The sequence below is a fragment of the Erigeron canadensis genome, chromosome 8 (assembly GCF_010389155.1).
Source record: "Erigeron canadensis isolate Cc75 chromosome 8, C_canadensis_v1, whole genome shotgun sequence".
Classification (NCBI taxonomy): domain Eukaryota; kingdom Viridiplantae; phylum Streptophyta; class Magnoliopsida; order Asterales; family Asteraceae; genus Erigeron; species Erigeron canadensis.
In genome coordinates, this window is record NC_057768.1 from 47,436,850 (window position 1) to 47,460,824 (window position 23,975).

Consider the following 23,975-nt stretch of genomic DNA (forward strand, 5'->3'; position numbering starts at 1 on the left):
TCATTGCTATATTGAATAGAACACACTATCTTTTGCATTTAGCTTCTGATATATTCTAGACTATATGAAAGATGCCAGTTTGAGAAATCTGAAAAAGGGAAGTGGATTAATTATATTGGTTGGGTGAGGTGCATATATCGAGATTTGAGAGGCAGAGATGATAATTCATTATTTATTTTTTTTGGCATGTTTCATGTTAAATTGATGCTTCAAGGATTATTTTCAACTGAATGATTGACTTAAAAAAACCTTTCGTTCTAATCTACTGTCTATAGGCTTGTGCTGAAGGGGGATACTGTAGAAATGAGTGCAAATGCTCTTGGTCTAACAATGGAGAGCAATGGGATCAGAATTCTGGAGCCTTTTGATACTTCTGTCAAGTTCTCAAATGCTTCTGGGAAGACAAATATTCATGTTGCAATTTCAAATATATTCATGAATTTTTCATTCAGCGCATTACGATTATTCATAGCAGTCGAGGAGGATGTATTGAAGTTTCTGAGAATGACATCCCGAAAAATGACGCTTGCCTGCTCTGAGTTTGACAAGCTTGGTACATTTGAAAGTAAGTTGCTGCATGAGATAAAAAAATTCTTTTGCACTTTTTTATTTGTTCTGAGGGCATTAGACTTGTTTACAATCATTATATTGAGATGCCATGTGTTCCGCAAGAACGTTGAATGCTTAAATAATATCAGTTTGAGCTAATTGCTTAAAACGGTGACCAGATTTGTGCTGATTTTTGTTTCGCTAACTAAATAATGTCCGGTCAACAACATTCCATGAAACTCTTGATTTTTTTAGTTTGCGGTGGACTTGCAATTTCGCAAAGGAAAAGAAGTCTATGGTCAAAACAAAATTAGGTAGAAACTGAGTATTAAATATGAAACCTAAAATGAGTTGAGAATTTAAAGTATAATACTTTTTAAAGGTTAGGGTAAAATTTGTAACTCAATTAAACCTTGAGGGACTAAAAGTTTTTAGAAGTGAAAAAAAGTGATCAAGATTAAGTAACCCCTATGAACAGTAACACAAGTATCATGATTGATAGTATGTTAGTTAGTTGATTAATTAATCATTCAATTAATTAATTAAATAAATTAATCAATATATAACTACTGTGATGTTTGGCCTCATTTGTACTAAAGTCCAACAATACTAAATTGCAGATGCGCTTAACAACCAAACATACGCATTCTGGAGACCTCATGCACCGCCTGGTTTTGCTATTCTTGGCGACTATCTGACAGCAATGTTGGTGAATCTTCTAAGATCGTGATATTTACAGTTTAAAGTTATTTTCATTCTGTAACGTCATTATATTTACCTCTTTGTCACAGTGACAAGCCTCCGACAAAGGGAGTTCTTGCTGTGAATACTCGCTATGTAAAAATCAAGAAACCTGAAGCCTTCAAGCTAGTTTGGCCTCCTTCTGATTCTCAAGGTGTCATCCCCCTCGAACTTGTACCAAGCATTGTCCCTGAAAACGGGGAACGTAGTTGTTCCATTTGGTTTCCCGTGGCACCAAAAGGATATGTTGCCTTAGGTTGTGTAGTTTCTCCTGGAAAGACACAACCTTCCCTCTCCTCTGTCTTTTGCCTACACGCTTCTTTGCTATCACCATGTGCACTAAGGGACTGTATCACAATCAGCCCTAGTGAGAAGTATGTGACCATTCCCAACTTGCTGCTTTTGTTCCCAAAATATAATAAAATTAAGTTTATTCGATTGCTTTATAATATATTAATCTTTAATTTGCAGAAGTTTATCTGGATTAGCATTTTGGCGCGTGGATAATTCTCTTGGTACTTATCTTCCAGCAGATCCTGTTACTTTGAGTGTGATCGGTAGAGCCTATGAGTTGCGCCATTTACTTTTTGGCTTCCAAGGAGCATCTTCAAAATCAATGAAAAGTCCAGAGACTCATGCACTTGATTCCGATCGTGATATTATTCAACCAGAGCGGTCATCAACTGCAAATTCTGTTAGGCGTTTTCAGGCTGTTGCTAGTTTTCGTTTGATATGGTGGAATCAAGGTTCAAAATCTAGAAAGAAACTATCCATATGGCGCCCGATAACTCCTCACGGAATGGTGTATTTTGGTGATATTGCTGTTAGAGGGTACGTCTTATTTGGTTCTTGGTGGTTAATATTTTTTTTGAACGACTAAGTTTGTGATAAATTTCTCATATCAGCTAGACATGAACATTCAGTCCTGAGTCCGAAACCAGTACTTGGCACATTATGAATAACCTTGTCCCTATAAGCCCAGTTAAATTCATCGGTTATATATAATTTTAATTATATAAACCATTTATGAATAGCATCTTGGGTGATAGCTTATTGCTCTAGAGTTGATTATTCATATTATTTAATTTTTATTTTGTAATAGCCATTGAGCCTTAGATCAATTGTGCCCTATTGCCTTTCTACTTAAGATTAGTAAGTTTTCTGTTGACGTTATCAATTCCTGCAGTTACGAGCCTCCGAACGCATGCATAGTTCTGCCTGATGATGATGAGCCATTTAAAGCTCCTATTGGTTTTCAAGTTGTGGGGCAAATAAAGAAACATAGAGGAACTGAAAGTATAGCTTTTTGGTTGCCTCAGGCTCCCCCTGGCTATGTATCTTTGGGTTGTGTAGCCTTTAAGGGCACACCAAAACAATCTGATTTTAATTCGTTGAGATGCATGCGAAGTGATATGGTCACTGGTGATGATTTTTTGGAGGAGAGTATCTGGGATACCTCTGATGCACGGTTCGCCAGAGAATCATTTAGTATATGGGGAGTTGGTAATGAGCTTGGAACTTTCATGGTACGCAGTGGGTTCAAGAAACCTCCCAGAAGGTTTGCTCTAAAGCTTGTTGATTCTGAGACACCAAGTGGTTCAGACGACACAGTTTTTGATGCAGAAATTGGAACGTTTTCTGCTGCACTTTTTGATGACTACGGTGGCATGGTATGCTTTCCTTTTAATTGCTTATTCTTGACCACTTTTAAGCTAACGGTTGCTCTTTCTATGAAAAAATGCTTATATGCAAAGCATTAATGCCTCAATGGCTTCGTATCGAATTTATTTGTAGTACATGTTTTATATACATATAAATGGTGTCATGGTACTATTCTACATATTTTCTGACATAGATCGTAGCTTCTATAATTCTGCACATCGCTGGCTAGCATTTGACTACATGTTTTTCATATCTTTGATTTGGCAGATGACACCGTTGTGCAATGTGTCCTTCAGTAGTATAGGATTTAGCCTACATAGAAGGCCTGATTACTTGAACTCCACTGTAAGCTTCTCATTGGCTGCCAGATCATATAATGATAAACTTGAAGCTTGGGAGCCACTCGTAGAACCTGTTGATGCAGTCTTAAGGTTATTGCTGCCTTCATACACCCTCTCCCCCCCCCCCCCCCCCCCCCCCCTCTTTTCTTTTTTAATTATATATGGTTGGATGTGATGCGTAGGTATCAATATGATGTCAATTCTCCAAGTGCTGCATCTCAATTGCGACTGACATCTACAAGGGACCTTAACCTGAATATGACAGTATCTAATGCTAATATGCTTATTCAAGCTTATGCAAGCTGGAATAATCTTAGCCAAGTTCACGAACCTTCTAGTGTCAGGGTAATATTCTGACTACGTTGCTACTTATTGACATTTTTCTTATATTATTTGTGGTCTAGTATTCCCAGAATATTAAGTAATACTTTCATTTAATTCCTATACCAGGAGGCAATCTCTCCATCTGGCGGAACACCTATCATTGATGTACATCACAGGAAAAATTATTTTGTAATCCCTCAAAATAAACTTGGTCAGGATATCTATGTCAGAGCTACTGAAATGAGGGGACTTCCGCATGTAATAAAGATGCCATCTGGAGAAAAGAAGCCTTTAAAAGTACCAGTATTGAAGAACATGTTGGATTCTCACATGAAAGGAAATCTGTACAAGAAACTCCGATCAATGGTGACAGTCATCATTTCGCAGGCACAGGTTTGTTAATCTATAAGATTTTCTTTACTAATAGTCCCAGAACTTTTCATTAGTCAGTCTCACATGAGCTTGTCAGGATTTGTGAGCAAGGCATTATCCTTCCCTTTCTGTAGAAAGGAAACTAGTCATAGAAGGTTCCATAACAAAAACTGCAAGTAAATAGAGTATATAGAAGATCATCACACACACACACACACACACACTCACATATCTGATCTGGTGTGAAGGGTTTTTTGGGGTGAGAAGTCATTGTATCACTAAATTCGTAAATTCAATTCTCATTTTTGTGTTTTTGATGGATTAACAAATATATGAATTGAAGTTGCATTTTGTAACTTCGATCCACAACTTTGTCTATATATGGAGCGCAATCAAATAAATGGTTGTTTGATTTCTGTTCACACAAAAAGTGAATAAATATCTAACTGCTCATGCTATATATGCATTTTAGGCAACTGTTCTGATAAGTTGAAAGTGACTGATTTGCTGGTTTATTGCTTCTTGCAAGTTTCAGTGTCCACAGATTTTATTATGTGTCTATGATGATCTTGCTTGCTTTTTTATTGAAGTTTCCTAAGGTAGAAGGACTGGGTTCTCATCAGTATGGCATTGCTGTCTGTCTAACTCCTGGTCAAAGCTTGTCCAATGGCATGCTTCTTGGTCGCCAAAGTGCACGAACAAGTGGTGCCAGCTCTGTTAGTGATGAATCCTCTAATCTTGAGTTGGTTATGTGGGATGAGATTTTCTTCTTCAAAGCAGATCAACTGGTTAGCAATTTTTTATGTTATTAAATTTGTTGAATCACCAATAAAAAAATGGATTTTGAAGTGATTTTTAGAAGTTGCAAATGGGTTATTGAAAGGATATTTTGATGAATTATAATGTTTTACCATAACTGAAATATATACCGTGAGGCTGGTTTACCGTGTTTGAGGTTAAATATTGCATGCACGTTGTATATAGTAGAACAATAGATGAACACTTAAGCGTATAAGAAACTCATGTGAGTTCAATTCACATAATTGTACATGCTGACTAGCTTATCTTTCTACTGAACATTCGGATCGTTCACTTACACAGTCTTAAAACTGTGGTAACTAAAGACAATCTAGAAGCCTAGATGAAGGTTTCTAGTGTTAATCAACTGCCATATCAATCTTCATTGTATTAATCGTTTTAGATTTGTATCTTTCATAATTATTCTTTAGTTTTTTGTGTCTGGTTGAATCCGAGTGCAGTGCCATCTGTTATTACAGAATAGCCAGCTGATTAAGATCCTATACATGTAAGTAAGTATAAACATCTCCTCAAAATGATTAGTTGTATTTTTTATGCAGGATGACTATATGCTGGAGATTGTAGCAACTGATATGGGGAAAGGTAAACATATTTAATGAAGGCCATTAGGCTTTTCAAATATCAAATAAATAGTTATTGCTCATTAAAAGCAAATAACCAGCTCCATTGTTCTCTGTTGAAATGGTATGCTGACATTCAATTGTGGTGCCATGCAACAGATTTGCTAAGTGTTTCATGCATAATTCTTTGTTAACTTGCAAGTTACATGAAGAACACACATCTTCTGATTAACGGCTCCACACTTACCTGTCTTCTTTTAGGTGTCCCTGTTGGATACTTTTCTTCTTCTTTGAGGGAGCTTCAAGGAACCCTAGATGACTCTGCAGAAAATTTATTAAAGTGGCTTGATTTGTCACCGGCTGACTCCTCTGTGAGATTCTTGCCAGTAATTTTTCAAGTACATTGATCCATGTTTTTGTTGAATGACTCTAGTTAAGTTTGGTTGTTCATTATAATGCAGAGAACATCTCAAGCAGACGTGTCCAAATCCACATGTGGACGAATAAAGTGTGCCGTGCTTCTTTCATCAAGATCAGGAGGATCAAACACGAAGAAAGGCTTAATTGGGGACCGGACTTCTGGTTCCTTACAAATTAGTCCTACCAGGGAAGGCCCCTGGACCACAGTGAGGCTAAATTATGTTGCACATGCTTCCTGCTGGCCACTAGGCAATGCTGTTGTTGCAAGTGAAGTCATTGTGGAGGATGGCAATAGATATGTAAATATCAGGTCGTTGGTTTCAGTTTCTAATAACACTGATTTAGTACTTGAATTGTGTTTCCAGCTTGATGCTTCTAATGAAAATATGAATACCTTAGACGATGTTGGAAAGGAGTCCCCAACAAATGGTATTAAGACTGATGATGGACAGAAACAGATATTTATTGGAGAACTGAAACCTGGAGAATGTCTTCCACTCCCACTTTTTGGACTTGTCCATTCTGGATTATATGTTCTGCACTTAAGGCCTTCTGCTCTAAATGACCACAAGGAATATGCATGGAGCTCTGCCATGGATAAGCATGTGTTGTCAGAAGATGCTAGTAGACCTAGAGAAACTTCTGGTATACATGTCTCGAGTCTAAATGAATCAGAGGAGCTTCATTTCTGCTCTGAGATGAGTGGAACATCATCAAATAGGTCGTGTGGAATGTGGTTCTGTTTGGCAATTCAAGCATCTGAAATCTCTAAGGACATTTGCTCTGACCCTATTCAGGATTGGAATATTGTGGTGAAATCCCCTCTGTCCATCACCAATTATCTTCCTCTGGCAGCGGAGTTTTCTGTTCTTGAGATGCAGACCAATGGTCATTTGGTTGCATGCTCTAGAGGTATATTTACCCCAGGAGAAACTGTGAAGGTCCTGAATGCTGATATCAGAAACCCGTTATACTTTTCATTGCTACCACAGCATGGGTGGCTGCCAATACAAGTAAGATCATACATTTTAGTCTCTAGCTGACATACATTTACTTATTGTTGCACTTTACTTAGTATCTTTTTCATTTTCTTTTTGTAGGAGGCTGTGCTTATATCTCATCCTTCTCTTGGTCCAGCAAAAACATTAGGTCTAAGAAGTTCAGTTTCTGGGAGGTCTGAACATATTATACATAGTTTTTAGGTTGCTTTGTTTTTCTTTTGGCTTTCTAATTTGCCTTCGTTGTTGGGTATATGCAGGGTTGTTCACATAATTCTTGAACAGAACTTTGAAACTGAAAGGCCTCTGTCACCCAAGAATCTGCGGGTTTATTCTCCATATTGGTTGACAATTGCTAGATGTCCACCACTTACATTTAGGCTTGTAGATATGTCCTTCAAAAAAACAAAAACAAAAGTTTCCTTCCCTTTTAAGTCAAAAAAGACAAATGAAGTGATCTTAGAGGAGATTACTGATGAAGAATTTCATGGAGGCTATACTATTGCTTCAGCTCTGAATTTCAAAATGTTGGGAATGTCTGCTGCTATTAGTGACAATGGTTCTGATCATTACGGAGATGTTAAAGATCTTTCTGCACTTGGTGACATGGTAATGATTTAAAATTTCCCCTTACCTGTGATTTGTTTTTCTTCTATGAATTTGATGAGTATTATCCTTCTTTGTTTTTCTTAGGATGGTTCGTTGGGCATCTCTGCTTATGATGCCGACAAAAACTGCATGCTTCTCTTTGTATCTTCTAAACCAACTTCCTATCAATCTGTTCCAACAAAGGTTAATCGCAGCCTATTGTCATTTAAAATCTTTTGAATTAAAGGTGGCAATTTTGGCTTTGTTTACTTATGAGTTAGTCAATTGGGTTGTGCTTTATCTTCATATTAAAGGTGTAGCTAAAGCAAGAATGGGTTGAAAGCTGCTCAAAATTTGTTTGTAATGCAATTGTTTAAATTCATTATACTCAAAGAATTTGATCATTGTTTTAACAATATTGATTCTGTAATCAGAGTTGACGCTTTACTTTTTTATAACAAACTTTATGCTACCGAGAAGAAAATATCATTGGTCGATACGCCCCGCTCAACCCGGGCTAAATTTACCCATTTAAATCGGGACCTGTTGGCCTGTTACTTTAATTGCCCGATATGCTCATCTGACCACCTCTAGTTTGTATTATGTTCAGAACTTACTGTTTCGTCATCCACCTCAGGTAATCAGCGTGCGTCCATATATGACATTTACCAATAGACTTGGTCAAGATATATATCTTAAGCTAAGCAGTGAAGATCAGCCAAAGTTGTTGCGGTCAACTGATGTGCGGGTCTCCTTTGTTTATCGTGAGACTGACCAGCCTAGTAAACTGCAGGTGAGTAGGTTTCCTTTGTGTGTCTGTGCCATAATGCAGCCTTTAGAGTTTGTATGCCTTTCAAAAGAAGTTAAGCTGTTGAAATGCAATCAACTTCACTTGCTTACTGGTTTCCACGATTGAGCTCATGTACATGTCTCAGCTGTCAACTCTATCAAATGATGATATTCCCATTGATCAAGTGTTATGAATGTTATCATTCTAGATTCAACACTTGACCATCAAAATTTCCATGTTTTACTTGTGGAAAATAGCCGTTGACCCGGGGATGGCGAGTCTTTTAAACTAAGATGTATGCGTAGAGTTGGCAATGGGCCGGGTATTATCGGGGATCTTAATCCCCATCCCCATACCCGATTCTCACTTGTAATCCTAATCCCCATCCCCGTCGGGAATTAAGTTATATCCCCATACCCTCCCCCATCGGGTATTGGGGATATCTTTTTAAATAAGCATAAATTCATTAAAGTAGAAGATAACTAAGAGAATGTCTAGTTCGACCTTTTCTTTCGATGCATAAACTAAAATTATATTAAGTAATTGATAAACACAGTGTAACACATAAAAAGTATTAAACAAAAAGTTCTAAACTTAAAGTGATTCTAATATAGAAAAACTTCAAATGATTCTTTTGTAGATCCGAGTTAGTAGAAGATAACTAAGAGAATGTGTAGTTCGACCTTTTCTTTCGATGCATAAACTAAAATTATATTAAGTAATTGATAAACACAGTGTAACACATAAAAAGTATTAAACAAAAAGTTCTAAACTTAAAGTGATTCTAATATAGAAAAAACTTAACATGATTCTTTTGTAGATCCGAGTTGAAGGCACAGAATGGTCATTTCCAGTTCAAATTGAGAAGGAAGACACCATATTTCTTATATTAAAGAAGGAAGATGGTACTCGGGAGATCTTGAGGATCGAAATTCGAGGCTATGAAGAGGGCTCACGTTTCATTGTTGTGTTTCGGCGTGGACCAAAAGATGGCCCCATCAGGTACCTAACCTATAATTATTTATATTATTAACACATATATTAATAATTAAAGCCACCAGAGCAGACATTTCCATACTTATGCCTTATTTGTAAAAATTTGCATTCGGACAGGATTGAAAACAGGACAACCAGCAAAGTAGTTAGATTTCGCCAGTCTGGTTTCGATGATGATTCTTGGATCCAATTAGATCCACGTGCAAGCACCAAGTTCTCATGGGTTGACCCATATGGTGAGAAGTTTATAGATACTGAGGTTCACAGCAATGATCAGGTTTTGGCATGTAAACTAGATATGAATAAGTCAGGAGTTTGTTTAGAATGTGGAGAGGGAACTGGATTACTCTTTCATGTTGTAGAAATGGGCAATATCAAGGTTGCTAGGTTTGTGGATGACATATCAACTGGGTCGCGTTCAGATGCACTGGGCAGATCTTTGGCGTCTTTTGATAATTGGAAGAGTGCCAACATGCAAACCACAGAACAAGAGAAGGCATCTCCTTTGGAGCTCATAGTTGAATTGGGAGTCGTTGGAGTTTCTCTTGTGGACCATAGACCAAAAGAGCTATGCTATCTTTACCTTGAAAGGGTTTTTGTATCTTACTCAACTGGTTATGATAGTGGTACAACAAGCAGGTTAGTGTTTCTTCTTGCTATGTGCGAGTATTTCGCACCTGGCAGTAAAACCCTTTTACTTATGAATGGGCCAATATAGGCTGTGTTTGATCAGAAATGGGCTCTACGGTTCATACGGGTTGAACTTGCCCAAAACCTCTATCTTAATACATAAAACCTCACAGATTTTCATATTAAAGAAGATAAGATTGTTATTTGGTTTTACATCTTTATAAACGCGCTAGTTATTTATGAAATTTATATATAAATGGGAAGAAGTTATGTGCATGCCAACCCAACTTCATGTGGTCCATATTAACGTGTAATTAAAATAACCCAGATCAACCAGAACTCGTTTTGACTCCTAAGCCTCCCAGCCCATCTTTGACATTGGTTTAATATTTGCAGGTTTAAGCTGATTCTAGGTCATTTACAGCTTGACAACCAACTTCCTTTAACATTGATGCCTGTACTTCTGGCACCCGAGGAAGCCTCAGATACGAATCACCCGGTTTTTAAAATGACAATCACAATAAGCAATGATAATCCTGATGGTATCCTGGTCTACCCATACGTGTATATACGGGTAGTGCTTATGTTTCTTGTTGCCTTTGAACTGCCCGTCTGGGTTCTAGTTCTAATATATAGGTTCTTATGTTAATGTTCCAGGTAACTGACATAAATTGGAGGTTGAACATTCACGAACCAATAATCTGGGCTTCGGTAGAGTTCTATAGGAATCTTCAACTTGATCGCATCCCCCAAAATTCAAGTGTGGCACAAGTTGATCCAGAGATACGTGTGAAGTAATAATCTACTTCCCTACTGATTTTACTGTACTTGTTGGTTCTCCATCTATGTTTGTTTCTAATAAATCACTTGTCACTACTTTTATTTAGTTTGTATCATCTGCCAATTTAAAGCTGGTCATGATGCCATTATATTAGTCTAATAGTCTTGCTTCCATTGCGAGTTAGGTTATGTGCTACTGTTGATATTACACATTTATGGAATAGTGAAAATTGCTTATAATACGATGGATAGCTCTTGGGTGTTTATTATGAGAATAAATCCTCTCCAGTGAATCTGTCAGGGATGTGTTGTGGGTTGCTTAAGTGAACCAGGTGTTACATAGCTTTTTCCTTTTGCAGTTTGATAGATGTTTCGGAAGTTCGACTGAAATTATCCTTGGAGACTGCACCAGCTCAAAGACCTCATGGTGTTCTCGGTGTATGGAGTCCCATACTGTCTGCAGTTGGGAATGCTTTTAAACTTCAGGTTATCATAGTTTATCTTCACAGATTGAATCACTATATGCTTTAGGTGGCATTATTTTATTTGTCAAATCTCATAAAATCACAAGCTACTTTCAGTTAAATTTCTTTCTGTGAAGTTATATTCATAACAATAACAACCTACTTCCGTTTCCTTTTCTTTTAGGCAGCCAGTTAGAGTTGATTACACATTTTTAACTACTCGTAAAAATTTTGAAAATTAGGTTGCTAATTTCTGTTATTTGTTGCCTACAATGGAAGAAATTTGTAGTAGCAATTTTTGAAAAGAAAAGGAGTAATTTGCCTAAAATGGGATTTCGACAATAGTAGGTTGGAATTTGGATGCAGTTTGCGTTTAAATTTCGAAAATTCCCTCTAATACCATGCATGTTTTATCCAATTAGCTCTTTTTCCAAAAAAAAGTTTTAGAAATAAATTTTTCAGGCTTTGTTTTTAAAAAGGTTACTTCTAAAATTTATGCTAGAATACTATTGTCTATCGGCATTCATTTAAGGTGTTTTATATCCAGATCCACCTGAGGAAAGTAATGCACAAAGATAGATATATGAGAAAAAGCTCAGTTGTTCCTGCCATTAGTAACCGCATCTGGAGAGATCTTATCCATAATCCTTTGCATTTAATATTTTCTGTGGATGTTCTGGGTATGACAAGCTCGACATTGGCTTCTTTAAGTAAAGGATTTGCGGAGTTATCGACTGATGGACAGTTTCTGCAACTGCGATCAAAACAGGTTATTTCCCTCAGTTTTCTTTTTTCTTGGTAATCTTTGTATTCTTCAATATTTTTCTCAAAGGAACATATTGGGGCCCCAGGTATGGTCAAGAAGGATAACTGGTGTAGGGGATGGATTTTTACAAGGGACGGAGGCTCTTGCACAAGGTGTTGCGTTTGGAGTGTCTGGTGTAGTCAGGAAACCTGTAGAAAGTGCTAGAGAGAATGGGCTTCTCGGGCTTGCTCATGGGCTAGGGAGGGCTTGTCTGGGATTCGTGGTACAACCAGTGAGTGGCGCACTGGATTTTTTTTCATTGACCGTCGATGGACTTGGTGCAAGTTTTTCTAGGTGCTTAGAGGTCATAAACAACAAGAGCATCATACATAGGACTAGAAATCCACGGGCTATTCGTGCAGACAATGTCCTTAGAGAGTATTCTGAGACAGAAGCTTTAGGGCAGGTATTTTTAAAACCCCTCAGTTTTTTGTTTTTATCAGGGCACTAATCTTTCATGCTTAGACATTTCAATCCTCCAGTAAGTAGTATCATTTGAAACTTCTATTTACACGTTAATTGCTAAAAAGTGAAAAAATTACTGATCTAAGACTTTAAGTTTCTTAGTTAATTTGTTTCTACATGCCAGAATTTATAGGAAACTTCTTTATTTTTTAGAGTAAAAAAATCATATGTATGCTGATAGTAATATACACTGGAAATTATATATACTTCTAGCTAACTTGATTACAAAAGAGTAAGTAGTCTTGTAACAACCAAGTAATTCCCTCACTACATTGAAGATTCAAGAAAATATAGATTTGTACCTCAAGATATAGGTTTTTGATGCAACAGTTCAATTTTTATATTAAATAGAATGTCTTACGTTTAGATCATGCATCCTTCTTACAACTTGATTAATTGTTCTTCAGTTTGAAGGTCATATATATTTACACATGCATAGGTAAATTTTTATGAAAAATAATATTTGTTATATTTTTTCCCCCAGATGATACTTTACCTTGCTGAAGCTAGCCGTCGTTTTGGATGCACCGATATATTCAAGGAGCCTTCAAAATATGCATGGTCTGATCTTTATGAAGATCATTTCATTGTTCCTTATCACAGAATCGTTTTGGTAACTAGCAAACGAGTGATGTTGCTTCAGGTACTTGTAGTTCATCAAATACTGTTTGCTAGTTTAAAAGGTAAACATAATATTTATAAAGTTTGTTTTCATAAACAGTGTCTATCTCCTGAGAAGATGGATAAAAGACCATGTAAAATCATGTGGGACGTGCCATGGGAAGATCTCATGGCACTGGAGCTGGCAAAAGCTGGTAATCCAAAACCTTCTCATTTAATCCTTCATCTCATAAAGTTCAAAAGAGCAGAGAGCTTTGTCCGTGTCATCAAGTGTAGTACAGAAGAAGAATCCGAGGGAAGAGATCCCCAAGCGGTTAGGATATGCATGGCGGTGCGTAAGATGTGGAAAGCCTATCGATCTAGCCTCAAAAGCCTGGTATTGAAGGTAAATATCAAAGGTCTTATTTATAACAGAATTGGTCAATACATGGCCATATTGGTTTAGTAATGGGTTACATGATTTGTAAGTTGTCTATTCGTATATATAAATTATTACACCTTTCTAATTTGTTTTACCTACAAGAATTTAATTTGTTAAGTTAGTATGGTCATTGTTCATCAACTATTTTACTATTTTTAGAAAATTTTAGTACGATGCATAAGCTGTTGACGGTGTATATTAATTCTTATATCGTTTTACTTGAAGATATACAATCTTAAAAAAAAGGTAACTTTTTCATATTTTATATGTTAAATATCATTACACTCCTAAAAAGTTTTCAAGTGTTGACCTGTCTGCCAACGCGACTCTGCTGGTCCCATTTTGATATGTGCATACAGTTCCCTTTTTGGCAACTCTGATAAATTTGTACCTCAGTTCACTTTTGACTCCCTATAGCAGTCATGTTCAAGTATACTATGAGTAGGACCGTCAACTCAGCATATTCTGCTTTATCTGCAGGTCCCTTCAAGCCGGAAACATGTGTCTATCGCTTGGAACGAAACTGATTGGAGAGACTCTCGTAGCCATAGCAAATCCATTTTAAGGTCGGGAGACTTCTTTTCTCCCGGGTCAATTTCTGACACGGGGAGTTTTTTTAAACACATTATCAACTTTACAAATGTATGGACCAGTGAACAGGAATCGAGAGGGCGCCACACGTTGTCAAAAAAGAATGTAATTATCTTAATCTTAGGCTTGTTAGTCTCAGGTTGTTGGCCAAGATGATACATGAATCATAGTAACCTGCTTTTTACTGTCAGGTTGTAGAAGATAGCGTGATATGCAGCATCTGGCGCCCAATCTGCCCAGACGGGTATACTTAAATCTTAGTGTTCACTCTTTCGTAGTATGCTCAACTTGCCAGTTTAAAAGAAGGCTCAACATTTGGATGTATCTTTTTTATACATTAGAATGGGTCCATAAGAACAATCTTGGCTCTGTTTGTATCAAAATTATAAAAGCAAAACATAAAACACTAAAGCAGGTCATATTTTGTCCACTAGAGGTGGCAAAAGAGGCAGGTCGGATGTGTTGGGTAACAAGTAGACCTTAAGCCAATATCATAATATCAGCACAGTTTTATGAACAATTTTACCATGGACCAGTTTCCGTGTGTTTATTATAAGATAGTTTGTATGTATACATTAAGTTCCACAAATGTGTTTTTCAGGTATGTCTCAGTTGGTGATATAGCTCATATCGGGATCCATCCTCCAATTACTGCTGCAGTATATCAGAACAAAGAAAGGCTGTTTGCACTTCCATTGGGCTATGATTTGGTAAGGAATTTTCATCAGGCCTCATAATAGCATAAATAAATTACTAGTTTAGTCTTACACTTTACAATTTGTAACATTAAAAATAACAATTCTATGGAACAGGGAAGTGATAACTTTACCAACAAATAACTTATGATAACACATTTGGCTATGTAAATTACAGTTCACAAAGAGATTATTGTAGACATTATTGTTAAGGTTTGAGCTATAGAACAGCTACGTACTTTCAGTTATGCCTGGGCAACGAACCCCAAAATTTTGCAATGTAGTCATTGAAGATTTGAATCTGTGAATATCAACTTAGCAACACTTTCTTACAATCTTACTAGCAAGTAGCAACATATTAGGTGCGACTATTTTAGAACAACATGTGGAAGTACGAAAACTTTCCAGGACCTTTTTTTTTCATACCACCTAATTCAACTTTACTGGTTCTACTGGTAGATGGTTACCACAATGACTATAACAGTACAAATTTTGAAAGTTCAATGACTACACTAGTGTTTGTTTCCTACATCGGGATAAAGTCATATAAGTTAAGTAGTATTTAATGTATAGTTTAAACGTTATTGTTACTGACTAAATTTTGAAATTGCGCTATGTTTGTTTTTTCATGACAACATGGTTGTGGGAAAGTATAGATGAAAAAACTTTCAAGAAAATGAGAAAAATAGTTACAGTTCCTTTTTTTTCATTTATAGAAAACATTAGTTGTTTAAGGGTGTTTTCAATTGCATGCAGGTTTGGAGAAACTGTGCTGATGATTACACTACTCCAGTTTCAATTTGGAGACCACGTCCTCCAGAAGGCTATGTTTCTGCTGGTTGTGTTGCTATGCCCAGTTTTACGGAGCCAGAACTCGACCTTGCCTACTGCATAGCGGAATCAATTGCTGAGGAAACTACATTTGAAGAACAGCAGATTTGGTCTGCACCTGATTCCTATCCCTGGACATGTTGCATTTATCAAGTGTGTAGTCCATCTCTTCATTTTGTAGCCTTGCGCCAGCCTAGGGAAGATGCAGCTTGGAAGCCTATGAGAGTTATTGATGGCTCCTCTCGTCCATCAGTATCATTGTTGTCAGAAGCTTCATCATCAGCCTCGGTTCATTGATGTCCATCTCACTGTTGCATTTATCAAGTGTGTAGTCCATCTCTTCATTTTGTAGCCTTGCGCCAGCCTAGGGAAGATGCAGCTTGGACGCCTATGAGAGTTATTGATGGCTCCTCTCGTCCATCAGTATCATTGTTGTCAGAAGCTTCATCATCAGCCTCGGTTCATTGATGTCCATCTCACTGTTGCATTTATCAAGTGTGTAGTCCATCTCTTCATTTTGTAGCCTTGCGCCAGCCTAGGGAAGATGCAGCTTGGACGCCTATGAGAGTTATTGATGGCTCCTCTCGTCCATCAGTATCATTGTTGTCAGAAGCTTCATCATCAGCCTCGGTTCATTGATGTCCATCTCACTGTTTTTGTCTATAAGATCACCGCTTCATACTGTATAGTGTGTACAAAAACTTGTCCTCATTTTTGCTGTTTTTGACATTAGTCTTGCTCTTACTGGTACATGAGTTATGCAAGTGGTCTATCGGAATTCAATTTTGGGCAGAGCGTAATACGGATGATATGTGCAAACGTGTAATATAATTTTGGTATATTTACAGGGTTATATTACTGGTAGATATGGGAAGATATTTCTGGTACATTTCAGGGTTATTTTACTGGTAGATGTGGCATATATGCATTGCTTGGATGTGGGATTAGATTTCATTTTTTATTTTTATATTTATTTTTTTTACAAAAGAGGGCGGTACCTCATTTATTTCATTAATAAAAGACAAAACTATACTAAACTGGTTTTTTTTTTTGAAAAGTAAACTTTTATTCACAACTCATCAACTTTTCAATTTAGGAAGTGGCCAAATCTCGTACAACCAAATATAGTGTGTACAAGATCACCGCTTCATACTGTATATAGTGTGTACAAAAACTTGTCCTCATTTTTGCTGTTTTTGACATTAGTCTTGCTCTTACTGGTACATGAGTTATGCAAGTGGTCTATCGGAATTCAATTTTGGGCAGAGCATAATACGGCTGACATGGGCAAACGTGTAATATAATTTTGGTATATTTACAGGGTTATTTTACTGGTAGATATGAGATGATATTTCTGGTACATTTCAGGGTTATTTTACTGGTAGATGTGGCATATATGCCTTGCTTAGATGTGGGATTAGATTTCATTTTTTATTTTTATTTTTTTTTTTTACAAAAGAGGGCCGTACCTCATTTATTTCATTAATAAAAGACAAAACTATATTAAATTAGTTTTTTTATTTTTTTTTGAAAAGTAAACTTTTATTCACAACTCGTCAACTTCCCAATTTAGGAAGTGGCCAAATCTCGTACAACCAAATATACAATTACATATATACGTTAAATTCAATCCAATCTTGTCAACTAATGGATCCAAATTTCGATCTACAATTGAGCCAAAGGTAACTAGTGGCTATGATTTCTTGGAAAACTTTTTCGGCGTTGATGTTCTTTCCTTTGAATTTTTTGTAATTTCTTGCTTGATTCGAGAGTCCTGGGCAGGCATGATTCGAGCTACGTATAGTGCTCAATTGGATGTTATTGTGGTGTCTCAAATGTTAACTACTAACTCGTAAAAAAAATGACGTTATTGTTAATCAGATTAATAATGTTTAATTAGAGAAAAACAGAACTTACGTATATTGAGTGAAAACGACATTCGGGGCATTTTGCTATACAAATATCTACATGCATAATATAGTTTTAGATATTTTCATTCCAATATACTTTTTCGTCAAATAATTACAAAAGTTACTAGATATTTTGGTAATCTAAATGTCGATCAATAATTCAGTTTTCCATGACCTCAAATATAATAAACTTGTATACACACTTACATTGGAAATAAAATAAAAGTTACAAACCAACCATCCACCTGTATGGAGTATATTAATATAAATGCTCACAAGAAAAACTAAAATCGAACTGATGATGATGATCCTAGAATAATTGAATTACCTGTGAGGCTGTGATATGATCACCAATCAAATCTTAATTAAACCTAATAAATGTTATAGGGCATGATGTGTCTTAATTTTAGAAATGGAAAGTGATTTTCATGACACATAATTTGATTAATCTATATAAATGTGTGTTAGATACTTGTACATTAATTATGAGATGTGTATAATATGATAAATTAATCAAATTATATGGTATACATAGTTGCGATTAGACTAATGAGTGTTGGGTTATTCAAAGGGTGCGCTTCCCTCACATAAGCGTTTCGAAAGTTCTTTAAAAAATCTGGACTAGGGATATATATCTGACGGGGTGGGTTATTTTAGGACAAATTAGGACCACATCATAATCATCATCACCGACCACCACCACCATGATCATCTCCGACCAAAAACATGGTCCTCCGGCGATGACGGAAAATCATGTTTCAGTTAACTTACACATGTGTAAGTTAACTTAAAAATGATTTACCGGTGATCCTCGTCGCCGAAAAATCCTGATGGTGGTCGAAGATGATCATGGTGGCAAGTAAGTTACAGAAAATACATGTCCTAGTTGGTTCTAAAATAAGGAGTGATCCTAAAAGGGGACCTACTTCATGTTGCAACATAAAAATATTAAAGTGTGTAAAATTGAAGAAATATGCTAAGTAAAAGAAAAAGTGAAGTGTCCGGTCAACGAATTAATGAATTCTTATGCATGGCACCTAGCTAGACGCCCAGGCGTGTGGATGTCGACTCGAAGGGCTAAAGGGGGTGGTCGCCTACAAAGATGCCTATTCGGACTTGAAAAGTGAAAATTGCATTTTTACAAAGAATATTATGTACATATGATGGTTCATGGCATGCAAAAGTGCAAAACGTACACGAAATAGCTTAACTTTCATTTTATAGTTCTCTATATGCATGTGAAAAATTCATATTCAATCGTCAATTTTTAATGTTCAACTTTCACCATTTGAAAGTTAATTGTTGCAAAATTTTGAAACTGTTTCACTATGCTCATGCTTTTCAATGAAGTGACATGAGATTGTTAACATGTGTGATGTGTCCTACCAACATACATAAAATGCAGTTAATGCATCAAATATATTTTTTCTCGAAAAAGTGAGAGTCATGATGTTCATATAGTCCCCATAGTGTCAAAATATGAGCATTACATAAATTTCTTTTAGTTTTTTTTTTCTTTTTCTATAAAAGATGTGAATTTTTTACGAATATTATAATGTCTATTTTGGCTTATTTAAATGAAGTCATAACTATAGCTTATGTTTCCATTATTTATCTTAATTTCCTTTTAGGTTTTACAAAAATGTATTTCATTATATTTTTGTTTCGCAACAAATTTTATTACTTTTTAGACCCGTGTCAAATACACCGGTTTTACGACATTATCAATATAAAAATTAGTATATGGAACAAAAAAATATTTATATGTTAACATGTAAAAATATACTTAGAAAATAATTGAGATATTCAAATGTAAATATTAAATGCTAAATAATATTAAGACTGAATGATGTAGCAAAGTTTCTTTTATACAAACTCTTGCAGAGAAACGATATCTTAACATGTTTTACCTAATTGACCGAATTCTCATTGATGTCTTGTAAAAAGAAATTTTGTTTTCGTTAGCTATGGTTCTTAAGAACAATAAGAGTAGCACATGGTTCGTGGGTTTTAAATGATTTCGTCTATTGTGATTTTATTTGTATGGTGTAAGTTAATTATTTTAATTTATGTGAAAGTGTAAATTAGTGATGGAAAACAAAAAAAGTGTAGATATATTATTTTTAATTGTAAATTGATGATGGAAAAACAAAAAAACTATAAATTATTTATTTTTAAATTGGGTTAAAGTGTAATTGGTGATAGAATACTAAAAAGTGTAAATTAATTATTTTTAAATTGGGTTAAAGTATAAATTGGTGATGAAAAACCAAAAAGTGTAAATTAATTATTTTAAATTGGGGTTAAAGTGTAAATTAGTGATGGAAAACAAAAAGTGTAAATTAATTTAAACATGTGTTGATTTAATTAATTTTAAGAAATTAAAGGTTATAATTGGACAATTGAGGTTAGGCTAATTGTCTTTTAGTATTAAGATTTATTATGAGAATATAAACATATGTGGACATAACAATGTTCACGTCTCAGTCTACAAACCACCACAAATTTATAGTCATAATTGTAGATACCAATTTAGGGGCCATTTATTTGAAATATTTTTTGGAGGCATTTCCAATTTTCCATCGACAAGATTATATTTTGGGGTGTCAGAAATTTAAAATTGCAAAACAAAAGTTGCCTAGTCACAAAAGTGTCAAATGATCATTAAAAACAATTCTTTTGTCATGGTCATGTGTACTTTTTTATGATGAAAGGCATGATCATGTATCATGTTTTATTATGCAAAATGTTAGGAAGCATTAATTCTAATTTCATATATAACGTTTATTCACTTGGATTTTAATTACATCAGACGTGTATCTATATATATAAACATTATTTCCTTTGCTTTTCAGTAAATTCTATCAATTGAGTTTCAATTATTAATAATTTTATATCCGAATTGAATCAAGAAAAGTTCAATTAGAAGTGATCTTTAGTTTCGAAAAGTCTGTGGTGTTTTAAAATATTTTTTCTTATATAAAAGGGACCCTGGCCTGTATTTAGTTGTGAATGAAAATTGAAAACCACACATAAATTCTAGCTTAAAATATGTGGGTGCGAATTATTTGGAAGGTATATTGGTGGCAGACGAGACGAGTACACCCCCATGTGAGAATTCATTTTATCATTATTCGAAAAAGTGTCATCTTTTCTTAAAAGATGACAACTGATTTTAGCACATTTTGAAAATTAGAATGAGATGAACGAACCTTTCCACGTAATATTTCAATTTCTGACCATTCAAATATGTTTCAATTATTTTTTATTTATTTCCAATTATCATTTATTTATATTTACTCCATATTATATATATATATGGCTACCACTACAAAGAGAAAAAAATATGAATTGTCTTTTGATCTTCACCATTAAAAATAAATCAACAAATTAATCTCAACCATCAAAATTAAAAGTCAAACTTTGATATTTAATTATGGTAAATTTTTATGATATTTAATATACTTATTTTAATACTATTGTCATTTAGAGTAAAATTAGATTTATCTTTTACTATTGTCACTATGTAGTAATAATATGTTCGATGAGCAGGAGAACATTCAAGAAAAAAAGAAAAATCGTAACATGTCAAAAGAAAGTTAAATATGAGATCAATTAAACAATAGTGCAACAAATGATATTCCATATACCAAGCGTTTGATGTTAAAAAAAAACATTTAATAATGTGATTAAAAATGATGTAAAGGGTTAATGGAGATATTTCAAAAGATAAATAGTTGATAGTATAATTTAATCATCAATGTCAATGGGTTGATGGCCCATTGATAAGGTATTTGATCTTGGGAGGATCCATATGGGTTCGAGTCTCACTTCTCACATTTTTGCGGGTGGATTAATTAACACGGGATTTTTCGAGAGTCCTGGTTTCAGGCATACAAGTAGTTTAGGAGTAGGAGTAAGATAAAATGTCGCTAAAAAAAATTAACCATCAATGTTAAGGGGGTAGTGTATGTGAAAATATTGTAAAGGGTGTTAAGTGATATTACATATTTTCAAGCACTTCCAAAATTAAAATGCTGCTTTTTTATAATATAGATATAGATAGATAGAAAAATTGGTAGCTAATTAAATCAATGCCTCTTAGCTTTGAAAAATGTATTCAATATCTACATCTTTAAAAGATTATTCTAAAAAATCTAAAGATATAGCTAATAAATTAGTGTACACCCCGGATGAGTATATGACCCGAAAATTCACGACTCGGCCCAATACTACCCAAACCCGACACAAATCGACCCGCCTGATAGGTTAATGAGCCGGCTCACGGGTTTGATTGTGTTGCTCTGTCGGGTTTTAGTCAGGCCGGGACGGTTTATGAAAATGAAGAACAAAAGTCTCTTAAACCCGATAATTGAATTGAACCCGACCGAACCTTACCCAATTGACTCGTTCGACGCTTAAAGAACCGGGTCACGGGTTCATTTTGTTGCTTTGTCGGGTCACGGTCTGCACGGGTCGCGTCAGGGTTTGACCCGTGCATATGCTAAATGTACACAACAAATAAACTTCCCCACAAATGAAGTAAATCTATATTGGATCGTTGATCGGGCTACAAAAATATATATATATATATAAAATGTTTAACTTTATAAATAATATATATAATGAGTTAACAAAAGTGATACTACCTTATGTTTAGGTTTGCAATGTTTATATTACGTCTTACTAATAAACGTTAGATATTTGCATTTTTATTAACTTGTTGTATCTTTATATATATAGAGGTGAACATGTTTCGAGTACTTTTAAGAATATATATATATAAGATATAGATATAGATGTATATTTGTTGTTAATAACCCGGTCAACGACCGGGTATAGATCTAGTTATTTAGTGTAGCAAAGTTTTATCTATTTTATTTTTGTATGAAAGAAAAATGTAATTTTTTACTAAAACTTTAAAAGCGATTCAAATTCCATTTCACACATACACGTACAAACAGGGGCGGTACTAGAGGGGGGCAAAGGGGGCAAATGCCCTCCTCAAAATTTGAATTTTGTAATATATTTTTAAATTTTTAATGAATTTTTAAAATTTTTCTATAGGTTTTTAACATTTTGCCCCTCTTTATATTTACTTTTCACGGAATTTTCAAATTTGCCCCCTTTGAAAATTTTTCATGGTACCGCCTCTGTGTACAAACTGAAAGCATAAATGAATGACTACATCCGATTAGGCAATAACATTTTCTAATTTCCTTGTTGGGAAAGCATAAGTAAAAAACTAGTAGTATCAAGTATTGGTTTTTCATCTTGATTAATTAGGATCGAAAACTTCATGACATGTAAATGTATAGTATTATATAACTTATAAGTTGACTTTGATTATATGTATTCGGAGTAACACATGTCTGTCCAAGTTTACACAATGACTCATAAGAGCTTTGACAAAAGAGAATCACCTAGCAAGTCGACTCGTTTTTGGTGTAAATCGATTTGACTTTTACGAGTCGATTAGTGACTCGTAATAGTTTAATTAACAATTATGGAGTAGCATATATTCCACTAACAACTTCTTAAAGACTATATTACGCTAATCCTTTCAAGTCACACATGAGAATATATACACAAGATGAAGTCAAAGAAGAAATGGCAGAATCAAAGATCAACATGTGCAAGACTATTAGACAAAGCTCAAAGATGAAGAAGATGTTATTTAGTTGTATTTCATATTGTGATAGAATGTAATTAATATAGATAATTGAGTTTATAGTTACTTTTGCAGTTAAAGCAATAGTTAGAGAGGTGATTGTGTAACATTAGAAAGAAGTTTGTTAGTGGCGGTTATATTAGATAATTTGTAATCATTTCTTGAATTAAGAAAAAGATAATAAAATCTCCCCCAAAAATGTTTTTCTCTATTCTTTTATAACACACAATATAATATAATATGATATAATATAATATAATATAATATAATATAATATCTCTTATCTTAATAAAAAAAGATTGTAATGATGTCATGATAATATAAAAAAACTTCCATAACATATTAATATATTATTTTAATATATTTTTATGACATCATCTTAAAAAATTTAAAAATAGGCAAAATAAAATAAAAAGAAAATTTATTACAAGATATTATGATTCTAAAATGATTTACAAGATAATCATGAAAGGTTTCTATTTTACTTAATCTTTTTGAAAGAAAAAAAACCATAAAAATCAAAACCTGTATAAATAATTAATTAATTTTTTTTAGCATCTTTTTCAAATTAACTAATTGATATTTTCTTTTTTCCTCTCGATGTTATGGTAACTAAACTAAAATATAAGTATTATCAAAAGGGTTGATATTGAAGTGAGAAACAAATTGTAGATTAAAATTTGTTATTGTAATATTACTTTGGAGTTAAAGCAATGAGATTTGAATTATCATTAAATTTTTAATATAGTTAATGTAATGTATATATATTATATTTTTTTAATAAATTATAATCTTAAACATCAAATTCTATTCAGCTACTCGCATATATGCGGGTTGATTAGCTAGTAATAATATATAATAACATTCATTGTTGTTTTTTACAAGCTCTGAGTCCCAAACGACGTCTTCAATTCCAAAAGACATAAAAAGT

General features: G+C 34.4%; 1 protein-coding gene across 1 annotated transcript in view; it reads left to right on the plus strand.

Annotated features, from left to right (window-relative positions):
- Positions 1–16,350, plus strand: part of LOC122610015 — a 33,538-nt gene extending 17,188 nt beyond the window's left edge. The window contains exons 35-63 of the mRNA XM_043782986.1: positions 276–565; positions 1,170–1,254; positions 1,341–1,664; positions 1,762–2,121; positions 2,477–2,960; positions 3,220–3,383; positions 3,476–3,638; positions 3,744–4,010; positions 4,580–4,777; positions 5,348–5,390; positions 5,630–5,739; positions 5,830–6,801; positions 6,889–6,962; positions 7,047–7,395; positions 7,480–7,578; positions 8,012–8,167; positions 8,985–9,166; positions 9,278–9,799; positions 10,187–10,364; positions 10,448–10,584; positions 10,930–11,056; positions 11,582–11,803; positions 11,886–12,245; positions 12,789–12,947; positions 13,026–13,310; positions 13,827–14,042; positions 14,129–14,181; positions 14,539–14,647; positions 15,389–16,350. Of these exons, the coding sequence (XP_043638921.1) occupies positions 276–565; positions 1,170–1,254; positions 1,341–1,664; positions 1,762–2,121; positions 2,477–2,960; positions 3,220–3,383; positions 3,476–3,638; positions 3,744–4,010; positions 4,580–4,777; positions 5,348–5,390; positions 5,630–5,739; positions 5,830–6,801; positions 6,889–6,962; positions 7,047–7,395; positions 7,480–7,578; positions 8,012–8,167; positions 8,985–9,166; positions 9,278–9,799; positions 10,187–10,364; positions 10,448–10,584; positions 10,930–11,056; positions 11,582–11,803; positions 11,886–12,245; positions 12,789–12,947; positions 13,026–13,310; positions 13,827–14,042; positions 14,129–14,181; positions 14,539–14,647; positions 15,389–15,760 (7,060 nt within the window). The 3' untranslated portion in view covers positions 15,761–16,350. The remainder of the gene's footprint in view (positions 1–275; positions 566–1,169; positions 1,255–1,340; positions 1,665–1,761; positions 2,122–2,476; positions 2,961–3,219; positions 3,384–3,475; positions 3,639–3,743; positions 4,011–4,579; positions 4,778–5,347; positions 5,391–5,629; positions 5,740–5,829; positions 6,802–6,888; positions 6,963–7,046; positions 7,396–7,479; positions 7,579–8,011; positions 8,168–8,984; positions 9,167–9,277; positions 9,800–10,186; positions 10,365–10,447; positions 10,585–10,929; positions 11,057–11,581; positions 11,804–11,885; positions 12,246–12,788; positions 12,948–13,025; positions 13,311–13,826; positions 14,043–14,128; positions 14,182–14,538; positions 14,648–15,388) is intronic.
- The last annotated feature ends 7,625 nt before the right edge of the window (positions 16,351–23,975 follow it).